Source organism: Peromyscus eremicus, chromosome 10 (assembly GCF_949786415.1).
Source record: "Peromyscus eremicus chromosome 10, PerEre_H2_v1, whole genome shotgun sequence".
NCBI classification, from domain to species: Eukaryota; Metazoa; Chordata; class Mammalia; order Rodentia; family Cricetidae; genus Peromyscus; species Peromyscus eremicus.
The window spans coordinates 69,198,083-69,221,183 of record NC_081426.1 but is presented as its reverse complement, the minus strand read 5'-3'; the positions used below and the strand labels follow the sequence as shown (position 1 = coordinate 69,221,183).

Sequence of the window (23,101 nt, the reverse complement as noted above, 5' to 3'; positions counted from 1 at the left end):
GGGGAGAATCCCATGGGTGGCACCCACAGGCTCACCAGGGAGAAGCCCCATTTACATACAAAGAACCTAGAGCAGGAATCAGGAAGGCAGGAATGGGGCCTGGGAACCAGTGGTTCTAACTCACCAAGATGAAAAATGGCCAACAAAGAGAACTGCTCAGACTCGGGTAGATGAGTGAGCTCACTGCTTCTAACTAGGAGCATCAGGGAGACGCTGTCCACTGTGCCTGGAATAGTTAAATAGACCAGCCAGAAAGGGCCTCGGGGTTGTCATTAGGTTTCCATACTCTTACCCAGAGCCAGCTTACTGGGCTGTCCCCATTCACCTTCAATGCTTGGACTCCCTAAGTTGCACTGTGCCTCTCACCTCTAGCAGTAGCCAGGGCCATTCTTTCTCCCACCCGGTCCTTCCTCCTCCTCCTCCTCCTCCTCCTCCTCCTCCTCCTCCTCCTCCTCCTCCTCTTCTCTGACTACTTCCTGCCTTATAGCACTCAATTAAAACCTTCCAGGACCAGACCCCACATGGGAAAGGGGCATGTGGCCCAGCCGTGCGTGTTTCCAGAGTCCAGTGTGCAGCTGAATTAGCAACCACCAGCTAAGGTCCTAGCAACCACCAGTTAAGGTCCTATGGGCCCATCCTTATGGCTGGAACTTCTCCAATGGGCCCTTCTGAATGCTAAACAGACTCTGGTAACAGATTCTACTTCAAAGTCAAATTCTGAGGGCTGTTTCTAGAGCTATTAGCCTGTCAAGCTAGGAACCCACAGGGGTTCCTAGAGTATGAATCTCTCTCATGGCTAATCCAGTCCTCAGAACACCGAGGAACTTCATCCTCTACTGACTGAATATCCATTGTTCTCAGTTCTATGAGATTCCTGTAAATTCAGTCTTTCCAAATGTTCCAGCCACTGGGTTGGTTGAACAGTCCAACCCTGCTGGTGTTGAAAGTCGTCTGAGAGTCCCATACATCTTTCCTCCCCACCAGGGAGGAGGGATGAAGAACATTTATTTGTAACTAGCCTGAAGCCGTTATTGGTCAACGCAGAGCCTGTGGGTGCAGAAGCAGCTCTGAAATGGACAAACCTCCCGATCAGAGAGTCATCCCACTCACGGTGGGATCAGGAAGTCCCTCTGGGTGCCAGAGAATTCCAGGATGCCTAAGGATGGCAGTAAAAGGGCCTGCCATAGACTCATGAATGTGGAGCTCTGGGAGCTCACTGTCTAGCTTCTAGAAATCCAAGAATAAGGACGGACTGTCTGCATGGCTTGGCTATCAGTACTCTCTTGTGGAAACTTCCCATAAGTGGTTCTGTGCTTGAAGAATAGGAAAAAGTGATCATATATCTTAACACCTTGGATTTATGGTCAGTCATAGTCCAGACAGGCCAGGCCTGTGATTTCCAAGGTAATGTTAACATAAGTAAGAAACACCCAGGTAACTAGGGAGTTTCCCCTCAGAAAGGCACACTTTGTAAAGTCAGCTCTTCCATCTGCTTAAACCAGATTAAACCCAGCCCAGCTGAACGTGTATGGACATTAGTCAGTCACAAGTTAGAGTGGCAGTTAAGGACTCCAACTTGATGGGGTCCGTGCTGAATACATTAGCTCACCACTTGGCAAGGTTGCAACACGGGCCTGTTGGAGCTCATCTACCCTACCAGAGGGAGCTGTACCTCACTCACCTAAACATGCCTTGTTTGACGTAATGCAAGGGCCCTCCATGGAGGAGCCCAGACCACATGTGACAGGATCATCCTTAGGGTTGGCTTAGACCCTCCTAGAACATTCTGCAGTAGACTATGGGGACAGAGTCTGAATTCAGACCCTTTATCAGTACCCCACTTTTTTGTGTGTACTAGAGCCATACAAGAAAAGAGAAAAGAATAGGAAGATGCCACTGAATGTGACCTGTTCGTAAGCAGCAAATCGCAAGAAGCAATGATCGGTTCACATCCCATGGTGAGCGCAAACCTTGGGAAGCGATCTGGAGCGATTATAAGATGTGCAGTCTGTAGAAAGACATCTGTGTGTCTAGCATTAAGAAAAAAAAATTGGCTGCACTACACTTGAAGGAGAACTCAATGTCAAATGTTGGTGCCAAAATGGGGTGTCTCTCTAACTCAGAGGCTATCAGAAGTCAGCCAGGAAATGTAATTACCAGGCCTGGGTACGCTGTCACCAGGGTTTGGTGTGTTGAGTCATGTGGGCTCAAAAGGACCAGCCCTGCAAATACAAGGCTGAGCATCACCTCCGCCTTCCATTTCTCCGTCTGATGGGCCCAGTGAGCCTCAGCAAGCCGATGGGATCCCCTGTGGGGAGGGAGAGTAAAGACTGATCCCTTCCCTAGAGAGGAACACGCATGGCCTTCCCAGGCTGAAATGGAAACTGGGTGGTGCTTGCCTGGGCAGTGCTGCTCAACACTCTGAATTCTCTATCCCTTCCTCATCCTCTCCGCCAGGTGATGTCTCAAATTTAGAAAATCTAAACGTTCTGAACCCAAATCCAACAGATCTTAGCGGGGATGATGAGGGGTTGTGTGTGGGCAAGTTGTGATAATAACCGTGTAGGAAACTGTCATGAAGAGATTATTTTTGCAATGATTCCTAAAAACATGTGTTTTAAATGTCAATACAGTAAAGAAACCCAGACCCATCCCTCCCAGCTCCGGTCCTGTGCCTTCCTCAGGCTGACAGCACTCGAGTTCTGAGGACAGGACCCTCCTCTAGCCTTTTATGCCCCCAGCTTTCAATGGTTTCCCATGTCCCCACTACCCAGTGACTAGGCAGCTTTACATGTTCTGCTGAGTAACTCCATCTTCCTCTGCTCCCACACCCTTGGTCCCCAGGGTGTCACAATCCTGGAGAGACCTCCATAGTCATCTCTTGAAATGCCACTTGAATCATGTCGCTCCTCAATCAGAGAAGGGAAGAACCGTCAATGCCGAAATCATAAATAGTTAATACTAAATCATACTGAGCGTTACCCCCATGGACTCCTAGCATGTTGCTTATGGTCTGAATGTGCTGAGCCACCCCCAGTAGACTATTTCTAGGAAGAAAGAGGAGGAGGAGGAGGAGGAGGAGGAGGAGGAGGAGGAGGAGGAGGAGGAGGAGAAGAAGAAGAAGAAGAAGAAGAAGAAGAAGAAGAAGAAGAAGAAGAAGCACTCTACGTACTTTTCCCACCAAACAGTGTTTTGGTAGGACCCCGTCAGTCTGAAGTGTTGATGCTTTACTTACACTACAGTGTTTAACCATATGAATTTTCCTTACACTGAAACCCTGGATTACACATGGCCTGTGCTACTTAAGAGGTAGTACTGTCTGCTCCCCTTGCTGACCTCAGATGACCCCCCTGAGGATATGTGCTGGATTCCCATACCAACCTCTGGAAGTTCCCAAAATGCCTTGCCCTGGCAGATGGCTCCGCTCTTTAATTAGCTGTACAGTTGCTGCTTCCCCTTGCTTAATATCAGGAAGCTTCTACTTGCTTCGTCCCCTTCCCCCTCGTGGCCATAGTGCCTTCCTACTATTCTTCTCCCATTTTGAACTTTTGTTTCATCTTTTCCCCTCGGGTGTGTTATGGGAATCTCATCTCCATCTAGGGACTTCTGCCAAGTTGTCTGGACTCCTCCATGTACGGAGTGCTGAGTCTTCCTTACGCTCCACTTTCCCCTTATTTGGTATGAATGCCCACACCCCAGGAGCTATTCTAGGGCCCAGCATCATCAAGAGTCAAGGTGAGTGTGGTTTGCAAACTACCCTACCTTAGAGAACTCCTAATATTCAGCTGTGTATGCCTTGTTAACATACACAGTGGGCAGCATAATGTGAAGATATTAACCACTGGGATGCAGAATGTTTTATTTTATTTTATTTTTCTTTCTTTTTTTTTTTTTTTTCTGGAGCTGAGGACCGAACCCAGGGCCTTGCACTTGCTAGGCAAGCGCTTTACCACTGAGCTAAATCCCCAACCCCGTTTTATTTTATTTTGTGTGTGAGGATGGTTCATGAACCTTTTTCCTCAACAGAGCGGCCCTTCCTCATGGGATTTGCTTTGAGCGGTGGATGTTCAAATTAATTTCATCTTCTGGTGATATGTACTAATTGGCTAGTTGGTGAGCAGTAGCCAAAAATCGTAGCATACTCCAGCAGAAAGTCAAGTGGAAGATTAAGCAAAACCATGATGGCTGATGAGCCAGCTGATTGGATGCTGTCGGAACACTGGCATCCTCATGAGCCCAGCCAGGAAAAGTCACATCAGAGGACAATGATGTGCTCAGCTGTGTGGGGTCAGCTCTGAACCCATCAGGACCTTAGAGGAGAAGTATGTGGGGACAGCAGCTTTGCAGATGCCTGAGGGAGAGTTCTGTCTTTGATGAGAAGGAAGAAGTGAGTCTGTGTTAGTGTCTACAAAAGTTCTAAAAGTGACATCGGGCAAGTCATAGAGGGCGAGCCTGACTGCCGGGAGCAGAAAGTAAGCTTGGGTAGAATGAGAAAGAGTGAGCTGTTGGGGGGAAACCAGAGATGATGGAGGAAAAGAGAAACGGAGTAAAGCCAAAACCGTGTAGCCAAAAGTGATGTCAGAAGACAGATCCTGCAGGTGAGAACTTTGACTATCCTTCTAGGTTCTGTGGACTATATACTCAGCCTCAAAACATGACTTCTAACATCTACTCACCCATTTTAGATTTTTTTTTTTAAGTTAGCTAACTAGGTAATAGATGACACTTCGTATGTTCCATTTTTTTCCATCCCTAGGACAGGGAGCCGGATTAATAACAAGTCATGCACACTGCCCTTGGGCAGAGAGAGAAATCTACCCGATCTGTCTGCATTGCATGAAGAGTTCCAGAGCCTGGCAGTAGATCCAAAAAAACTTCATACATGTTGACTGTGTTCTGTAACATTCATGATAGGCACACTCACACTCACTTAAAACCCCCCAAAGAAGCCCTAACTTCTGATTCTGTAGAAATGGCTCAGTGGTTTGTCTACAGTCGTGGGCAGGAGAGTCCAGAGCCAAGTGTTCTATTCCCAGGAGAGCTTCTTGTGGTGGGGACAGCTCAGGTCATGGGGAAGGCTTTGTGCTCTGCAAGAGGCTGAGACATTGTTCACATACTTCTTGAGCATTATCCCTCCCCGTGCTTATTATAGGACGATGAGTTTTAACTCTAACTTCTCTGTTACAACTTTTCTATAAAATCAGCTTACATGAACTGCTAGTCGGATTGAAAATTAATTGCACTCCGCTGTCATCTGTGTAATTTGTGAAAACTGTCTTTCCCGGCTTCTGCAGAACCAAGTTGTAATGTTCCAAATGGAGATTTGCCCATCTGTAACTCTTGCGTCTCTACGTTTTTGGTGGCATCTCGGGACACGGTTACTCTTGGATCATAAGGGAATAGTCCTAAAGTTACTGGTAGTGCGAGTCATTTGCCTGGAACATCATTAGAGGGAACAATGGACAGAGAATTTACAGGAGGCTTCTAACTGCTTCTAGGTGCTTTCAGGGCGACCCTGATTCATTCATGGAATTTTAGCTTTCTTCTAAAAACAGAATATGACCCCTTCCTACAGATTCATTGAGGATCTGGTCGTCTTTTCTTCTTTCAATGTTCTTTCTTCTCCTTGTCCTCTACCCCATTCCTCTTCTTTCCCTTCAAAGAGTGACTGATTCAAAAGAAAAGGCCATCTAGGATTTGAGGGCAAATAATGGTTTTTAAAAATAAGAAATGAACTTGAAAGGTAGATGGGCATTATTGGAAGTAAAGGAGATTGAATGAGAGTTAACTGAGTCGTGTAGGTTAAGAGAGCAAAGAGGTGCAGACTGGTTAGGACACAGGCATCTGAGACAGTGAAATGTGGATGAGCCTGGGGCTGGGAAAGCCTTGTGGTGGGCTTTTCCTCATGCCTGGCAACACTGTGGTTCTTTTCTGGAGTTGCCTAGGTGACTAAGGGAAGGGGTCAGTGGACAGACAGTCATCCTATAGACAGGATATTTGCCAGACAGATGTTTACAGCCCTGAAGTCCCTAGTGGAACAAGAACATGGATAAGTAAATAATTAGATTTATCTTGGGTCTGTCCCTATGCATTGAAAGAATCTGGGATTTTCTTTTTTGGTTGGAATCCAGACACAGAGGGCAACTTAGACGCCAATATCATGACTCATGAGCTGGCCTTGAGAACGGATTTTTGAGAATTTTACGTCAGAAAACCAGCACAGGATGAATTGAAACCTTTCTTTCTGTCTAATGCCCATATCCTTTGAGACAGAAATAACTTCTGGATTCTCTTTGACTTTCTTGGAAGAAAGATAGAATGGAAAGAGAAGTTATTTGTAAAGAGTCATTGAACTTAAGCAGAACAGAACCTTCTGGAATTGAACTCTGGAACACTCGAGTAGTAGAAGATGATGGTTGGAAATGGTGTTGCTTTCCAGCGGAAGGCGTGCAGTGAGGGCTTTTCTGCCTTGGGGAAGGGCCTGCCACATCAGCCAGCAGTTCTGTGTCAACTTCTCCTTCCACACAAGACTTACCCTGGGGTGTCCCTGGGTCGGCATGAAGTGTTCCCCACATTTCTTCTCCCCGCCACCACACATCTTTCTATAATCTACGTTCTGTCTTTACCAGGAGTTTCCCAGCCCGCCCTTGTAATGCAGGCCTTTCATCCCAGCTGTGGAAGAGATTGAGGCAGGAGGCTCTCAAATTTAAGGCATGCCTGGGTTACACAGTGAGTTTGAGACCAGTCTAGACATCTTAATTAGATCCTGTCTCAAAATAAAAAATTAAATCATGTCTACAGATATAGCTCAGCAGTAAAGTACTTGCCTAGCATGTTTAAGACCCCAAGTTCAATCTCCATTTGGGGTAGGGTGTGGGGTATGCGTCATTACTTCCTCTGCTTATTCCCAGTAAGTTCCCAGACCAAGAAGCAGCAAAGATCTAGGCAGCCTGATACAGGCAGACAAATCCTGGTATCATCCCTGAACAATGTCAATGGGAAGAATTCCAAACACCCGTGGATTCTACCAACACAAAGACAAGGGGAATAGCCTACCCCACCTACTCTGAGGGCTACTGATTACTTCATTACTTAATCATTAATTGATAGGGTTTTCCTTTGCAAAAGAGTACATGCAGAGTCCGAAAGCCATTGTGTAGGGTGGGGTATTTGTCAATTTAGATGCTGTTTGTTAAACTCTTGTTGAGTCCAGCCTTGGTCCAACAAGGTCATTTGCAATGACCAGGGGTTTTCTGTCAGTGTTGTGCCAGGAACTGATGCTAACAACCACCCTCGGCCCCGCCCTCTCTACGTCAGAGATGATACCGACTTTTATTATCTAGTACTTATAGAATTCTAGGTAGAGCCTGGTAGCAAAATGGTCAAGTCATTTATGCTTTTAAATAATCTACATGTGGACTCCACTTGCTCAACTAAAGTTGTTTTATATATCTCAAGGGGAGCTCACCACGTAGTCTTCCCTAATGTGAACTGCCTGGTGATAGCTTTGATTGGGGATATTCCTGGGTTCGGATGGTTTTAATGGACTCTACTTTTACCAGGAAGGCTCTTAGAATAGTAAGAGAATTGGAGGGAGATCACTATAATAACCCTGCTCTGCCCTTAGTACTTCAGTTTTAACATAATGGGTTTCTGAAGTATACCACCATTACAAGTACAAGGTTAGACAGACTGGAATGGACTACAGAGTCCAGATGCAGATCCACACATGTATGGCAAATGGATAGACCAGAGGACATTACTAATGATTCAGTAGCATAAACCTGGTCCTCTCAACATGGTGCTGAAGCAATGAGATGGCCTTTGGGGAAAGGACCTGAATATCATAACAGAGGCAAAAATTAGTTCAAGATTAAACAAAAACCTACTTGGAGAGAACTTACATACAAAGACCATGGAAAAGAACAGGGCTCTTTAGCGCATTAGGCCCAAGTTTATTAACAAGACTCAAAAAATGCAAAGCATGGGCCAGGCGTGATGGGGCACTCCTTTAATCCCAGCACTTGGGAAACAGAGGCAGTTGGATCTCTGTGAGTTCAAGGCCAGCCTGGTCTATAGAGCGAGTCCTGGACAGACAAGGCTACACAGAGAAACTCTGTTTAAAAAAAAAAAAAAAAAAAAAACAAGCAAAGAAAACCTTGCTACAGTGAATCATATTAAAATGAAGCTCAGGCACGAAGCTCCTACTTGTAATAATAACACACAAAAGGCTAAGTAAGAAGGATCATAGCCGGACGGTGGTGGTGCACGCCTTTAATCCCAGCACTCGGGAGGCAGAGGCAGGCGGATCTCTGTGAGTTCGAGGCCAGCCTGGTCTCCAAAGCGAGTTCCAGGAAAGGCGCAAAGCTACACAGAGAAACCCTGTCTTGAAAAACCAAAAAAAAAAAAAAAAAGAAAAAAAAAGAAGGATCACGAGTTTCAGGCCAACCCGCGCTACATAAGGGAGACCAGGTCTCAAAAAAACAAGATTAGGAACTACTTGAAGACTGTGAGGGAGGCCTATTGCCTGTCTGCTAGGCCGCTGACAGAATGCCATTGTTCCCCCTCCTAACGGAGGCTGGTGCTCCCAGCCATGACGCTGGGAAGGTGGATGCAGGTTGCATGACTCAGATCTCACAATAGAACCATTCCTGTGAGCCTTTGCTAGGGGAGCAGCAGCTTTTCCCCAGTCCCCCAAGCTCCCCCAAGCTCCTTGGCATACTGGTATATCCTTCCCAGAACAACCTCCTGAGATCCCTTGATCTCAGCCTGTATGGGAAGGGCAGAGCAGCAGGGGGCGCTCACAGAGGTGGGAGAAAGGAGTTCAAAGGCCAGCCAGATCCGGTTAGGTGGCGTCCAAGCCTTGGGGTCTCAGAAGCCCAGAGGAAACCAGGGAGAGGGCGAGTCCCACGTTCTATAAGAGGGCATTCAGACTAGGAAATGTCTGAGACAAGGCCAGAAACATACATATAAACACAGCCTAGGGCTGTCCCCCCCATGTCCCCCTTTGCCACAAAAAAGCCAGTATCCCAGCCAAGGTGTATACTTCCTACTGGGGCCCACGATTTGTAGAGAAGGAAACATGAAATATATTTAGAGCTTTCGAAACTGTAATTGTTTTGCACATTCTTACAAAGGGAGAAATGATAATAATAATAAAATCCCAAGAGATTTAAAAAAAAAAAAGCCTCTAATCCTTGAGATGAGTGGGAAAATCTTGCGTACTGGGGTCATTTCCTTGCTGGTTCAGGACATTAGTATGCACTGGAAATAGATGCTGGAAGGGGAGAGTCCATGTCCTATGAGTGCTGATTGTGCAAGAAGGCTTCCCAGGCCAAGAGGGGAAGGTTGTGCCTTTCCCAGGCCCCCAGGGCAAGCTGACCCTGTAGTTAGATATTTAACTAGCCTTGAAGACCCCGGGCAGAGGGAATAATTAACTTACTCATTCCAGAAGTAGGGCAAAACATCCAGGAAGGCAGAGTCTAGTTCTGCAGCAAGAGAGTGTCCCTCTGCGGGAACCCAGGCTCCCCGGCTCTATGTCCCCTCCAAGGTGCTCTGTCCCAAGTCTCTCTGAAGGGCCCTCCCTGGTGGCTGAGGGTCTGGCATTCAGAATGAGTCGATGGGAAATAGCAATTGCTCCACTGGAAGGTAGGAGTGTGGGCTGGAGAGAGGGCTTGTGGTAAAGTGCCTTCTCACCAGCATGAGGACCTGAGTTGTGATCTCTGTCACCCACACACGAGTCAGATATTAGGGTGTGCAGCTGTTAGCACCAGCCAGTCGAAGACCGGCAGATCCTCAGAGCTCACTGGCCAACAAGTCTAGCCAGCTGGTGAGCCTCAAGTCCACTGAGATGAAGTGGAGGGCTGGAGAGATGGCTCAGCAGTTAGGAGCACTGAATGTTCTTCCAGAGGACCCAGGTTCAATTCCCAGCAACCACATGGAAGCTCACACCTGTCTATATAACTCCAGTTTCAGAGGACCGGACACCCATGGGGAAAACACCAGTGCATATAAAGCAAAATTAAAAAATAAATAAATAAGGTAGAAAGAAATAAGAGGAAGACACTCCAAGACACACTAAATAAATGTAATCTTTAAAATAAAATCTTAGAGCAGTTTAAGAAGAGGTAGATGTGCCAGACTTTCGTGCCGCAGTGTGGGGGAGCTGGCCCCGCAGGGGGAAGGAGCAGTAAGCGAGGCCCTGGCTCTTTCTGTTGACTTCAGAAGTGGGAGTTTCGGGGCCAAACCAGAGACAGCTTTAGTGAGTTTGCTTGTATTGACTCCAAGGGACTGCGGAGGATTAAAGTTCTGAGGCTTTCTCATGGTTCTTCTTCACACACTGGTCCCTTTCTCCCCTTGATTAAAGCAGGAATCAGCAAATTCCTTCTGTAAAGACCCGGGCTGCCCATCGTTAGGCCACACAGTGTGGAATACAGACCGCTTGACCCTGCCAGGGTGATAGAAAAGCGGCTAGAGACACTCTGAACGAGTGGATGAGGCTGTAACAGTCACATTTATGGACATTAAACGTGAGTTTCTCCCAATTCTGACACACCGTGAAACAGGATCCTTCTTCTAATTTTTCCCAAACATTTGGACTGATCGTTCTTTGCTTGGAGGCCATGCAGATATAACTAGGAAGCCGAATTTGGTTCATGGGCCATAGTTTACCAACTCCAGGGACAGAGAGCCGTACAAGCTTCCAGCAGAAAGGATTCTGAGTAAAGATCACGGGTTGATCCTGAGTAAAGGCCTTTGTACTAACAGGAGCTGGGGTAGAAAGGGTTAAGTACTGCATTCCAGAACTGGGAGGATGAGGACCTATTGTCCAGCCTCTCTCTCCGATGGCCCCAGACCTGCTCACTCTCTTGAGCACATGCCAGGAGGGGTACCCTCCTCTTCATCAGTGCTTCCTACTGGGAACTCAGGCACGGAGAACCCTGGAACGGGGGTCCCCTCCTGCCTTCTCTTTGGAGGCTTGGTCCCAGCAGAAGGCAGCCACTGTTTTGAGCATCTGCCTTCTCCACTAGTGGCAGGACCCTCTCACCACCTTTCTTGACCCCCCCAGACCCCTTCCGTACCTCCCAGTTCCCAGGACCAAAGCTGAGGACCAAACCCAGGGCCTTGTGCTTGCTAGGCAAGCGCTCTACCACTGAGCTAAATCCCCAACCCCCTGCCCTCTTGAATCTTACACAAACAAGATTGCTCGGGCGCTGTCGGTGCATTTTCAAATGACCGCTTAGATTTTTTTTTTTTTTTTTTTTTTTTTTTGTTATACAAGGAGTAGTTGTTTGTTAGCACTGTCCTCCAGTGAAGATGCTGGTAAACAAAGGAAGGGAAACATTAAGCATTTTCAGAACTGAAATTTCTCTGTTAATGGAAAAATCCCAGCTAATGCAGAACAGCTGGTAAAATAAAACTCATTTGAGCTTGTCTGGGGAAAAGAAGACAATTTGGTTAGCAACAGATTTTTCTTACTAATTGTGTTTGTTGTTGGGTTTGCTGGTTTGCTTATTTCAATTCCTGCATTCCCTGAGAAGACTGTAAAATCATGCAGGCGACAGGAAGAAGCCTGTTAGTCTGGCCTTCGAGATGCACTTCAGATAATCCGCCGAGGGGAGGGCCTCAGAACCAAGTATTGACGTCCTGGGAAACGGACTGATGTTGAGCTGCTGAAAGACGGACTTGGCTCTCTGGCTTCTCTTGTAGGTCCTTCCATAGTGACGCCCCCCAAGGACATCTGGAATGTCACTGGTGCCAAGGTGTACCTGAGCTGTGAAGTCATCGGCATCCCGACCCCCGTCCTCATCTGGAACAAGGTCAGTAGTGCAGACTCCAGGAAAGCATCCTGCAAGCCGGGACGCCCTTCTCGCATGGCACGGCCTGGTAGGGATGTGCAGTTCGGTCTGCACCACTGCCTACCGCTCCTCAGAGCTGAAGCCTGTGGCAAGTGATGCCACCTCTACGTTAGCAGCTGTCTTTCCTGACCTCCACCTGTCTGTCCCCTCCCTGATTTCATTTGCAGTGTTCAAGCGGGGAGTCCAGGAAACTCAGAGAATCGTGAATGTCTAAACCCGCTGTGTTAATTACTTTTGCATTGCTGTGACCAAAATACCTGACAGACTCATTCAAGGAAGGAAAGGTTTATTTTGGCTTCCAGTTGTAGAGGGTCACAGTCTACACAGCAGGAAAGGCACGGTGGCATCACTCAGTCCATGGTGGCAGAACCATGTAGCAGGGGCTGTTCCTATGGCAACGGACCAGGAAGCAGAAAGCAGCTAGAGCAGAGGCCTGGCTGTACCATTCAGAGGCCCGCCCCTGGTAACCAATGTCCACTGGCCAGGCCTCACCTACTAAAGCTTCCACAGCCTCTCCACATAGCATCACCAGCTGGGGGCACACATTCAAAATAGGACTCTTATGGGGGCAATTTCAGATTCAAACCTTAACATGCACCCTCTGGGTGCCTGCACACATGTGTATGTGGGTGTGAATATGCGTGTGGTTAGATGACACCCCACTCCCACCACCACCACCAAGAGTAGACCACAGCATAACGATTAGAAATGTAAATCCTGGGGCGGGCGGGAGAGATGGCTCAGTGGTTAAGAGCACTTGCTGCTCTTCCGAGGACCTGAGTTCTGTTCCCGGCACCCACATGGCAGCTCACAAATGTCTGTAACTCCAGTTCCAGAGCATCTGACACCCTCTTCTGGTCCCTACAGGCATCGGGCACATACGTGGTACACTTAAATACTTGTAAGCAAACATTCATACACAGGAAATAAATTAAAGAACAAAAGAGTATTAGGACCTCACTTTCTGCCCCCTAAATGTTTCCCGCTCCTGTTTGCCAGGATCTCAGTGGCCTCCCTGAGACTGAAGTCCTTAACATGGGCTGGTGCCTTAGAGCCTGTCTGTTGGTAGAATTTATTCACAACCCCTTCCAGTGGCTTTGTTCTTGTGTAATGACCTTCATGTCTGAAGGTCAACATATTTTAACCTGTCAGTAGAAGGAAAATGGAAAACACCAATTTTCCAGATTTAAAAAAAAAAAAAAAAAAAAAAACCCTCACAGCTAGACCATACATTTACAGCTTTGTCTCTTTTGTACATTTTAAGGCCTTCCACCTCATACCAACTCTGTGAAGTAAAGAAAAATCTTCAAACTCATGCTAAAAAAGGAAATTTACTTTAAGCAAAACAGCAAAAAACCAGACCACACCCTTTTTAGCCTGTTTGCTTTTTCAGCAAGTTCAAAACTGAACGATAGTTTCAGTTATTCTGTATGTGTGTTGTTTGTCAAAGGGGCGACTTCTGGGACTCTGGGAGGGGTTCTGGCCCTATGGTCAGAAGTCTCTCTCTCTCACAGACTGTAGAAATCCAGTTCATGTAGCTGAGGGGCGAAAATAAAGAGCAAAGAAAAACAAGGCAGTTCCAGCCTCCGACATCCTAATCTGATCGGGACTGGAATTCTTGATCTCTGTTCTCGGTCTGTTGGCCTCACTTTCTCCTTAGGAAGCTTCCTCCGCAGTGGGGCGGAATTATCATCACAGCTTAAAGACCTCAGGGGCAGGAGAGCTTTCCCAGCTGCCGGGTGAGAAGCCTTAGACCACATCAGGGCTCCTGGCAGCCTCTGGCGCCCTCATGTGGCCAGAGGGATTCGGCCACTTCGGAAACCACCGGGCTTGAGTGTAGGTAGTTACCAGCAAATGCCTGGACCATGGTTTAGGCAGAGGTGACCCAGTTCCAGTACATCTGTCCTTCACGGCTGAAACTTCCGTTAAAGGGAATGATGGAATTCTGCCTCTGTAAATTGTGCTTTGGAAAGAGAGGGGCAGCAATGTGGTCAGGAGAATGTGTTCATCTAGGCCCTTTCCCCTCAAGTTGAAGATCCCCAATGCTTATTGAGGTCAGGTCTTGAGAGGAGAGGGGGGTGGGTGATAGCTTCCAAGAAAAACTGATAAGAAGCCCTATTGTTTCTCTGTGGGTCCCCCAAGGAATCTGTCAAATGAGAGGCCAGGGTGACTTGAGGCCTCTAAGTATAGCCTTATTGCCAAATCTTGCTGAGAATCAAGTCTCCCTTCAGTGCTGGTTCTATAGCACCCTGGCAAATGATTCTGCCTTGGGAGTCTCTGAAGTTTTGGTCCTGCAAGGCAGGTCTTCCCTAGGAGCACCAGTCACTGAGTTGGGGATCTAGGGGTTTGGAGAGAGGGAACTGGAAAAAAAAGGATTTTCAGTTCTTGGGCGTTCATTGTTTATTTTTGCGATGCTGGGGATTGAACTTGGGGCCTAGCATGTGCTAGGCAGGGGCTCTAAGCTCTGTGGGGGGAACCTCAGTCGGTTGGTAGAGTGCTTGCCTAGCATGTAAGAGGCCCTGGCTTGGATCCCCACCATGACATAAACAGGACGTGGTGGCACATGGCTTGTAATCCCAGCTCTCGAGAGGTAAAAGCAGAAAGATCATCAGAAGTTCAGCTACATAACAAGTTTAAGGCCAGCCTGGGCTACGTGAGACCATGTCTTTTTTAAAAAAATGTTTTCTTTGATTACTAGCAAGGAGTAAATAGCAAACTGGGATGTTCCACGGATTTTCCTATACCTTTGCCATGTGCTGGGCCTCACACGTGACCTAAAGCAATGGGTTTCGGAGGGCAGCACACAACCCATCAAGGAGATCTGGAACTACAGGGATTGCTACCCGTGTTCTCATGGGCGATTACAAGCTAGAATTCAAAATGGGTCTGAGCATCACGTTTACTACTTATTAAGGTATCATAAAACGGTTTCCTATATCCCAAATCCCAACGTACTTTAAAAGGCATTGCTTTGTCTGGGCCGTGACAAACTATCTGAAAAGTCATTGGCCCAGATAGTTCCATTGGCCAATTGTTTCCTCTCCAAGCTCCTGCCACCAGACTGTTAGGAATACAGACAGACATATTTCAGATCACATGTTGTATCAAATCTGGTCTAAGTGCAGAAACAGTGTTTGGATAAAAGAGGTTATTAGAGGCTGGATAAGTGTGGTGACAAAGGCCTGTAATCTCAAAGTCTGGGCAGAAACCAGAGGATTGAGAAGGCAAGGAATGTGGGCCTGACATCCGGTGCCAGCACCCACGTCAGGCAGCTCACAACTGCCTCTGACTCCAACTCTGAGAGATCCAAAGCCCTCTTCTGGCCTCCAAGGGTGCCCACACTCACATGTATGTACATGTATGTAATTAATGAGAATTAAAATAATAATGCTAACCAGAAACCGCATCCAAAGGTGTGTAGAGTTCTGCAGTCGTTGGCACTTTTTAAAATGTGTTCCTTATTTACAATAACAAGGTTCTGGAAGAATCTGCTGCAACCAAACTACACTCAGAGCCAGGTGTCAGGGAGTATGTACGGGGGAGGGTGAGACAGGGGGATGGTGAGTTTGAAGCCAACCTGAGCTATGGATCAAGAGATCCTTCGAAACAGATTAAAATAGAACAGCTAGACACCTAAATGACTTCATGGTCCTCCTGATTCTCCCCCAGTTGACCATTTGTGGATAACAGGATTTCTTTTTAAGATTCTTTTTGTCATTGAACCCCTCCCCTGTGGGAAGGGGGGCAGAGGGTGACATCAGTGTCTCTCTCAATTGAGCTCCACTCTACTTTTTGACCTAGAGCTCACTGTGAGCTAAACTGGTTAGCCAGCTAGCCGCAGGGACCTTCTGGTCTCTGCCTACACTGTCCTGAGATTATAGGCTCTGATGATAAATACTCCCCCCAAATATTACCCCATTTTACTAATAGAAATTGTTTCAGCAGCTACTTGGGGAATTAAGGGAAAATGCCTATTTATGCATGTCTTCATAGCTTTCATTCAAGACACTAAATACCTGGTTTTCTCTCAGTATTTGGAGAAACATGGGGGGAAGCCTAGGAGAAGATGAACATTCACTTTATTATAGAAAGAAGAAAACTCCTGACACTGTAAACCTTTCTCATGACAAAGACAATCAAAATGAACACTGGCTGGGCTCTTAAAGAGGCCTGGATAGAAGAATTAAAGGATATTGTTTTGTGTAGTTTTTTTTTTTTAAATTCAGTTTCCACAAACCTTAAAATATTTGTACTGCAACTGAGCTGCTAAATCCGTTACCCCATAAAAAAGGGCCTTTTCCTCCTGTTCTTTACTTATTTTCCCAATTTCTTATTAACATTCATTGACCTTTAAAATAGGTGGGAAAGGACAGATGTGAAGTAAGGACTGGCCATAAACCAAGAGCAGTGAATCACCCACAGCCTTCTGAATCCCGCCGTGGTATGAACACAAACAGGCAGGGTTCACAGCAACACGTGACAGGCGTTTCTGACCTCAGGTCTTCAGGAATAGTTTCATGATTCCCAAAGGTCCCAAACATCAAACTAGCCCTGGTGACAACTTGCCAGTCAAACATGGCCTGTAAGACAGAAAAAAAGGCCCGATACCAAGGAGCAGACTGTCCAAGGGCACTCACTAGTGAAGGCAGCCTGCAGCAGGGTGACCATGTATACTCCACAAGTTTTCAGGGAAAAGCTTAAAACATGATGCTTAAGCGTCTTCTTCAGGAAAACACCAAATGGCAGATGCCAGATGCTGAAGCCGGTGGGTACAGTGGGAGGACCCAGAGGACCTGGGGGGCCCAGGATTAGGAGGCAGTGGTCTTAGGGGCTATGGGGCTCGTGGAGGTAAAGCTGAAGACAAGGAGTGGATCCCTGTCACCAAGCTGGGCCACCTGGTTAAGGACATGAAGATCAAGTCCCTGAAGGAGATCTACCTGTTCTCCCTTCCCATTAAGGAATCTGAGATCATTAACTTTTTCCTGGGCGCATCCCTAAAGGATGAGGTTCTAAAGATCATGCCAGTGCAGAAGCAGACTCAGGCTGGCCAGCGAACCAGGCTCAAGGCTTTGGTCGATATTGGGGACTACAACAGTCATGCTGGTCTTGGTGTTAAGTGCTCCAAGGAAGTAGCCACTGCCATCCGAGGGGCCATCATCTTGGCCAAGCTGTCCATTGTCCCTGGGGGGAGAGGCTACTGGGGGAACAAGATTGGCAAGCCCCACACTGTTCCGTGCGAAGTGACAGGCCGCTGTGGCTCTGTGTTGGTGCGTCTCATCCCTGCCCCCAGAGGCACTGGCATCGTCTCTGCTCCTGTGCCTAAGAAATTACTGATGACGGCTGGTATTGATGACCCCTACACATCAGCCAGGGGCTGCACTGCCACCCTGGGCACCTTTGCAAAGGCCACCTTTGATACCATCTCCAAGACCTACAGCTACCTGACCCCCAACCTCTGGAAAGAGACAGTGTTCACCAAGTCTCATTATCAGGAATTCATTGAGCATCTTGTGAAAACCACACCAGTCTCTGTTCAGAGGACCCAGGCTCCAGCTGTGGCCACCATATAAGGGTTTTTATACAAGAAAAATAAAGTGAATTAAATCTGTTTTTAAAAAATGCTTAAAAGCCAGGTACACATCATTAATCCCAGCACTTGGGAGACAAGAGGCAGACAGATCCCCCTAGTCTATATACTGATTTTCAGGCCAGCCAAGGCTACCTAGTGAGACCCTGTCTCAAAATAAAACAAAAAGCCCCATTGCTAAAGTAAAACTGGCAGGAAGAAACAACTCTATTTCCTAAGTCTTCAGAAAAGGGAGGGTCTGAGTAAATTGCTGGATTGAATCTAATTACATTCTGGTGGACACCTTGTGCAATTCTGGGAATGTGGCATTTCCCACTTGATGTTTTTGTGCAGAGAACTAAGGCTCTCCTTTCGTTTTCTCAGGTAAAAAGAGACCACTCTGGAGTTCAAAGGACAGAACTCTTGCCTGGGGACCGGGAAAACCTGGCTATTCAGACCCGGGGTGGCCCAGAAAAGCATGAAGTGACTGGCTGGGTGCTGGTGAGTACCAAGAGCTGGCACCAGTTCCGTTCTCGGGAGTGGACACGAGGACTTGGCAAAAGTCACCGGTTGCCTGCCCAAAGCTATTTTTCTCCCCATTTCTTCGGAGCATCCGGTGTTGCCGATAACTACAGGAACTAATGGAGGAGCTAAAGTTACTTCGTTTTAGAAAAAAAATAAGAATTAAGAGAATTCTGCTTGCCAAAAATTCAAACCAGAATTCTCACACAGAACTAAACGGCCCAATCACTAATTATGGTTATTGGTTAACAAGTAAAGTTTACTTAACTTTGATCCTGTGGGTATTACTCAGATCCTAGTACCCAGTAAGGCATTCCTCCAGCAGGTGTGTGCACCTATCCACATTTTAACTTCCCAGTTGTGATCAGATGCCATCCATGACTAGGGATATGGTAGCTCCACAGCCTCCCGACACAAGACTTTACTACTTCCAACCCTCTGCTCATCCTAGGGACCCTAGGTGTAATGGAAGCCACTGGGGGGGGAGGGGAGCGGGAGGAGAGGAAACCACCACAGAGCACTGAGGAGCCTTTATCTTTCACAGGTGTCTCCTCTGAGTAAGGAAGATGCTGGAGAATATGAGTGCCACGCATCCAACTCCCAAGGACAGGCTTCAGCGTCGGCCAAAATTACAGTGGTTGATGCCTTACATGAAATACCAGTGAAAAAAGGTATGTACGTCATCTCACCGTTTAAAAGTGAAGGGTATTTTTGTTTAATAATCGTGTAGCAAAGTAGCATACGTAACAATTAATAAAATCCTGAAACATACAAGATCCAGAAAAGCATTAAGTATATGTATTTAAAACAAGGTCCTCAGGAGGCAGAGGCAGGCAGAGGCAGGCAGATCTCAGTGAGTTCAAGGCCAGCCTCGAACAATGGGAGTTCTAGGATAGCCAGGACTGTTACACAGAGAAACCCTGTCTGGAAAACAAACAAAAAAACCCAGGTCCCATGCCTCCAAGAGAACATGTGGATGGCTGAGGGCTCCTGTGGCTTAGAATCTTTCACTTCATCTCACATAGGAGAATCAAAATTCAGACTTGACTGGGTGGCTTGTATTTCCTGTAACTTCTATCTATGTGGCATTTCGCTTTGTTATGACTATTATATTCCATCTCCATTTAAAAGGAAGTGATTGTGGTCAATTTGGTCCTTCACCTTGAGCTTTTAAGAAAAAAAAAAAAAGCTAGACATGTACTGCAATTCCAGAGGACCTGAGTTCAGTTCCCAGCACTCATATGGGGTATCTCACAACTACCTAGAACTCCAGCTCCAGGGGATGCTATGTTCTCTTCTGGCCTCCATAGGCACCCACACATTCATGGCATACGTAAATATAAAAACACATTGTGCATAAATAAAATATAAATCTTAAAAGAAAAAAGCTAAGCCGGGCGGTGGTGGCGCACGCCTTTAATCCCAGCACTCGGGAGGCAGAGGCAGGTGGATCTCTGTGAGTTCGAGGCCAGCCTGGTCTCCAAAGTGAGTTCCAGGAAAGGCGCAAAGCTACACAGAGAAACCCTGTCTCAAAAAACCAAAAAAAAAAAAAAAAAAGCTAGACAGGAGAACATGTTGGCAAATACTCAATTCTGTCCTATTTCACTGTTAAAAAGCTTCCTCCAGAGGCCCCCATGTTTCTGTAATGCTACTTTACATGTAGATAGCTCTACAGAGTGCTGCCTGACTAGACATCCTCTTAGACCCAGAAGAACAAAACTGTCAGCAGCTGTTAGTCATTTCACTGGGCAGGTCACTCGGCTGTGCACTGAAATGGATTACATTACCAGGACCAGTGTATTTGGTCAGACCCCTTTCCGCCCAGAAGTGAAAGAGCTGAGAGCCGGGGCACCTGTGGACATGTGAGCTCTGGAACGTCCCCCTCCACCTGCAGCTCTGAATAAGCTGGACTGCAGAGTCCCTTCGCCTCTCTGGATTTTAACTTGAAAAGCCCCCCTTTCACACATGACCAGTACGGCTGCACTGGCTCTCATTCTTTTTTTTTTTTTTTCCTTTTTGGTTTTTCGAGACAGGGTTTCTCTGTGTAGTTTTGGAGCCTGTCCTGGAACTCACTCTGTAGTCCAGGCTGGCCTCGAACTCACAGAGATCCACCTGGCTCTGCCTCCCGAGTGCTGGGATTAAAGGCGTGCGCCACCACCGCCCGGCCCCTGGCTCTCATTCTTAAAACCACAGAGCTCACAGTCCATGGGGCACTCCAGCATACCATTATATAATCACTCGCGCATCCTTTCTTCCCATGCTTTTGTTTTCTTGCCCCACCCCACCTTTTAATGTGGTATGGGTGTTTTACCTGCATGGATGTCTGCAATGCCTGCATGCAGTGCCCTTGGAGGCCAGAAGAGGACATCAGATCCCACAGGACTGGAGTTTTAGGCAGTTGAGGACTGCCATGTGGGTGCTAGGAATCAATCCCAAGTCCTCTGGAAGAGCAGCCAGTGTTCTTAACTGCAGAGCTACCTCTCTAGGCCCTTGTTTGTTTTCTTTGAAGGATGAGGTCTCTGGCACATGCCTGCAATCCCAGCACTTGGGAGGCTGAAGCAGGAGAATCATGAGTTCAAGACTGACCTGAGCTACATAGTGAGACCCTTTCTTAAAACTAAAAGGAGAGAAGAGGATGAGAGAACAGGTGGAGGGGGTCTCTCTAGGTTGCCCAGGCTGGTCTTCAACTCCTGGGTTCAAACAATCCTCCTGTCTCAGCCTGAATACTACTGGGTCTACAGGCACATTACCATGCCCCTGCCTGTTAGCCACATAATTTAACATTTTCATTGATTTAGAAACTGACAATCTGCCAATTATGTCCACATATGTAACTAATTTTTATTTCTTTCTTCTTAAACAGGTCAAGGTGCTCAGCTATAAACCTGCAAAATACATTAGCCTATGTAGCTAAAAGTGCTTACTGACAGCTCTAACCCTCTTCTTGCCTGACAAGTTCCTTCTAACCTAATCCACTAACACTTTATTATTACATCCAGCTGATTTTTCATGGAGAACTGAAAGACAACACATCAAGACTATCTACAAAAATGTATTGTTTATTTACAAAAAAGCATGCATAGCTTTAAACAAAACAAATAAAATTCTTATCACAACAGTAGTACATTTTGTCATTAAAAAAAAAAAAACAACTATCACGGAAACAAGACACTGATATTTACAGTGTCTGGCTGTGAACTTCCAACAGAACTACACACTCATCATTCGAGGTGCGATACTCATGGACATAAGCTCCTGGAACAACAGTTTGCATGCATAAGGCATTCGTACCAAAGAAATCTGCAAGAGAAAAGAAACAGTAATGAGCAGAACCATATCAAAGACTCCGCTTTCTACCACACTTCCAGTGAGAGGGAGGCTGTGTGCACCCACCCTGCGCCTCAGCCTGTCCCGGCAGGTTTTAGTAGTTCCTCCTTTCTGCCAAAAGACATATATTCACCCTTCCTAACCGATGAATTTTAAGTAAAAGGCTTAAAAAAATTTTTGTTTGGGCTGAAGTGTGCTCAGTGGTTAAGAACACTGGCTGCTCTTAAGGACTGGGGTTCAATTCCCAGCACCCACAGAGCAGCTCACAACCATCTAACTCCAATTCCAAGGGACCTGATGCCCTCTTCTGGCCTCTGTGGGCACTGCATGCACATAGTACACAGGCAAAATACTCATATTTAAAAAATTGTTTACAATCCCTCGTGCAAGACCATATTATTTCAGAGAAATTTAGAGAAATTGCTTTTAAGCTTGTTGTAGAAAAGTCAAATTATCTTTGCTTATAAAACTAGTAATCTTAGACCGGTCATCAAAACTGGAAATCCCAGCCTGTTTCACCATACTAAATCTGCCCTGACTACATCCTAAGAACACCTGCACAAAGAGAATAAAGTGTCCACGCACCTGGGTTTTGTTTCGGCAGCCCCTGCATTCATACGTATGAGTTCTGGTGTTAGCAATCGCCATTATTCCACAAAGATTACAAACATGAACCTGATACGGATCTGATGCCTCAAACAACCTCTCTCTTAAGAACTGTGCAGCACCGTGGGCAATCTGACAATCTCGTTCCATTTCTCCAAAACGCAGGCCACCATCACTGTTGATAGGAAAACAAGAGCTCGTTTTGTACTTACTTACTGTGGATATATGTAAACGCCAGTGTCAGTGCACAGGTGTGGAGGGCAGAGGGCAGACTGCAGGAGTCCGTTCTCTCCTGGGAACTGAACTCACATGGTTAGGCTTACCTAGCGTAAGCGCCTCTACCCACTGAGCCATCAGTACTGAGCGCTGTACTGACCTTCACCTCCGTGACTAATGACAGGAGTGAAGTAGCAGCAGTAGACAGAACCAAGTTCAGACGGTTCTGCCCTGGCAATCTCTCTAACCTGGTGAGGAGGGGAAAGTCAACCAAGCATTTAGTAATCATCAAAAGGTCTCCAAATGAAGTAGAGAAAACGTGCTCAAGTACAGCATACAATTTTCCTCATCAAATGCAGAGCAGTACAAAGCAGAGGCTCATCATGCTATCATTTAACTTTCCAGAATTCAACTCTATACTTGAAAGCGAATTTAAAAAGACAATCTAGATAAAACAGCTTCTCAATAAGGGATTCCCCAGCAATCGAGGCAGAAATGATAAATGCAGTAACAAATGCAATGGAATAGGCAAGTGATGACAGGTTTCCCGTGTACAGTTACACGCATTCAGTGGCCACACAATTTTTAACGATGGCCTCCTTAATGTAACACATGCACTGGAGATCTCAAGATTGAATAAACCACTGGGCTTATAATGCTGTTACTACAACACCAGCTCATAATGAACGTCCTATATTGACAGTTGGTAAACAGAGGGAGAGAGCATTTACCCTGCCTCCATTACAGGAACCCCACCACCAGGGAACTAGCTGATGGGCCAGCCTTCCAAGTGTCTGCACAGCTAACAGTAGAGGGACAGATAAAAATTAGACTCTCATCCGTTTGTACTCTCTAGTTCATCAAAGGCTTTACACAATCAACAGCTTCTACAGTCATGAAAAGAAAGGCTCCCAGATGTTAGAAGTAAATAATGCCATGAAGTATTACTACCCAAACCTCAAAGTCCAAATCTCATTAAGCCTCCAAATGCAATTACCTCCTTATA

At 46.5% G+C, this 23,101-nt stretch overlaps 2 protein-coding genes and 1 pseudogene across 2 annotated transcripts in view; 2 read left to right on the top strand and 1 right to left on the bottom strand.

Moving 5' to 3' along the window:
• The window catches only part of Igfbp7 (insulin like growth factor binding protein 7), a 61,577-nt gene extending 40,510 nt beyond the window's left edge, over positions 1 to 21,067 (top strand). Inside the window, exons 2-5 of the mRNA XM_059274592.1 lie at positions 11,710 to 11,819; positions 17,809 to 17,925; positions 18,491 to 18,617; positions 20,810 to 21,067. Coding sequence (XP_059130575.1) covers positions 11,710 to 11,819; positions 17,809 to 17,925; positions 18,491 to 18,617; positions 20,810 to 20,829 — 374 coding nt within the window. The 3' untranslated portion in view covers positions 20,830 to 21,067. The remainder of the gene's footprint in view (positions 1 to 11,709; positions 11,820 to 17,808; positions 17,926 to 18,490; positions 18,618 to 20,809) is intronic.
• On the top strand, positions 14,629 to 17,795 carry LOC131920286 (small ribosomal subunit protein uS5-like; annotated as a pseudogene).
• Positions 20,990 to 23,101, bottom strand: part of Polr2b (RNA polymerase II subunit B) — a 49,660-nt gene continuing 47,548 nt past the window's right edge. The window contains exons 24-25 of the mRNA XM_059274594.1: positions 21,859 to 22,054; positions 20,990 to 21,246 (exon numbers count right to left, since the gene is read on the bottom strand). Of these exons, the coding sequence (XP_059130577.1) occupies positions 21,157 to 21,246; positions 21,859 to 22,054 (286 nt within the window). The 3' untranslated portion in view covers positions 20,990 to 21,156. The remainder of the gene's footprint in view (positions 21,247 to 21,858; positions 22,055 to 23,101) is intronic.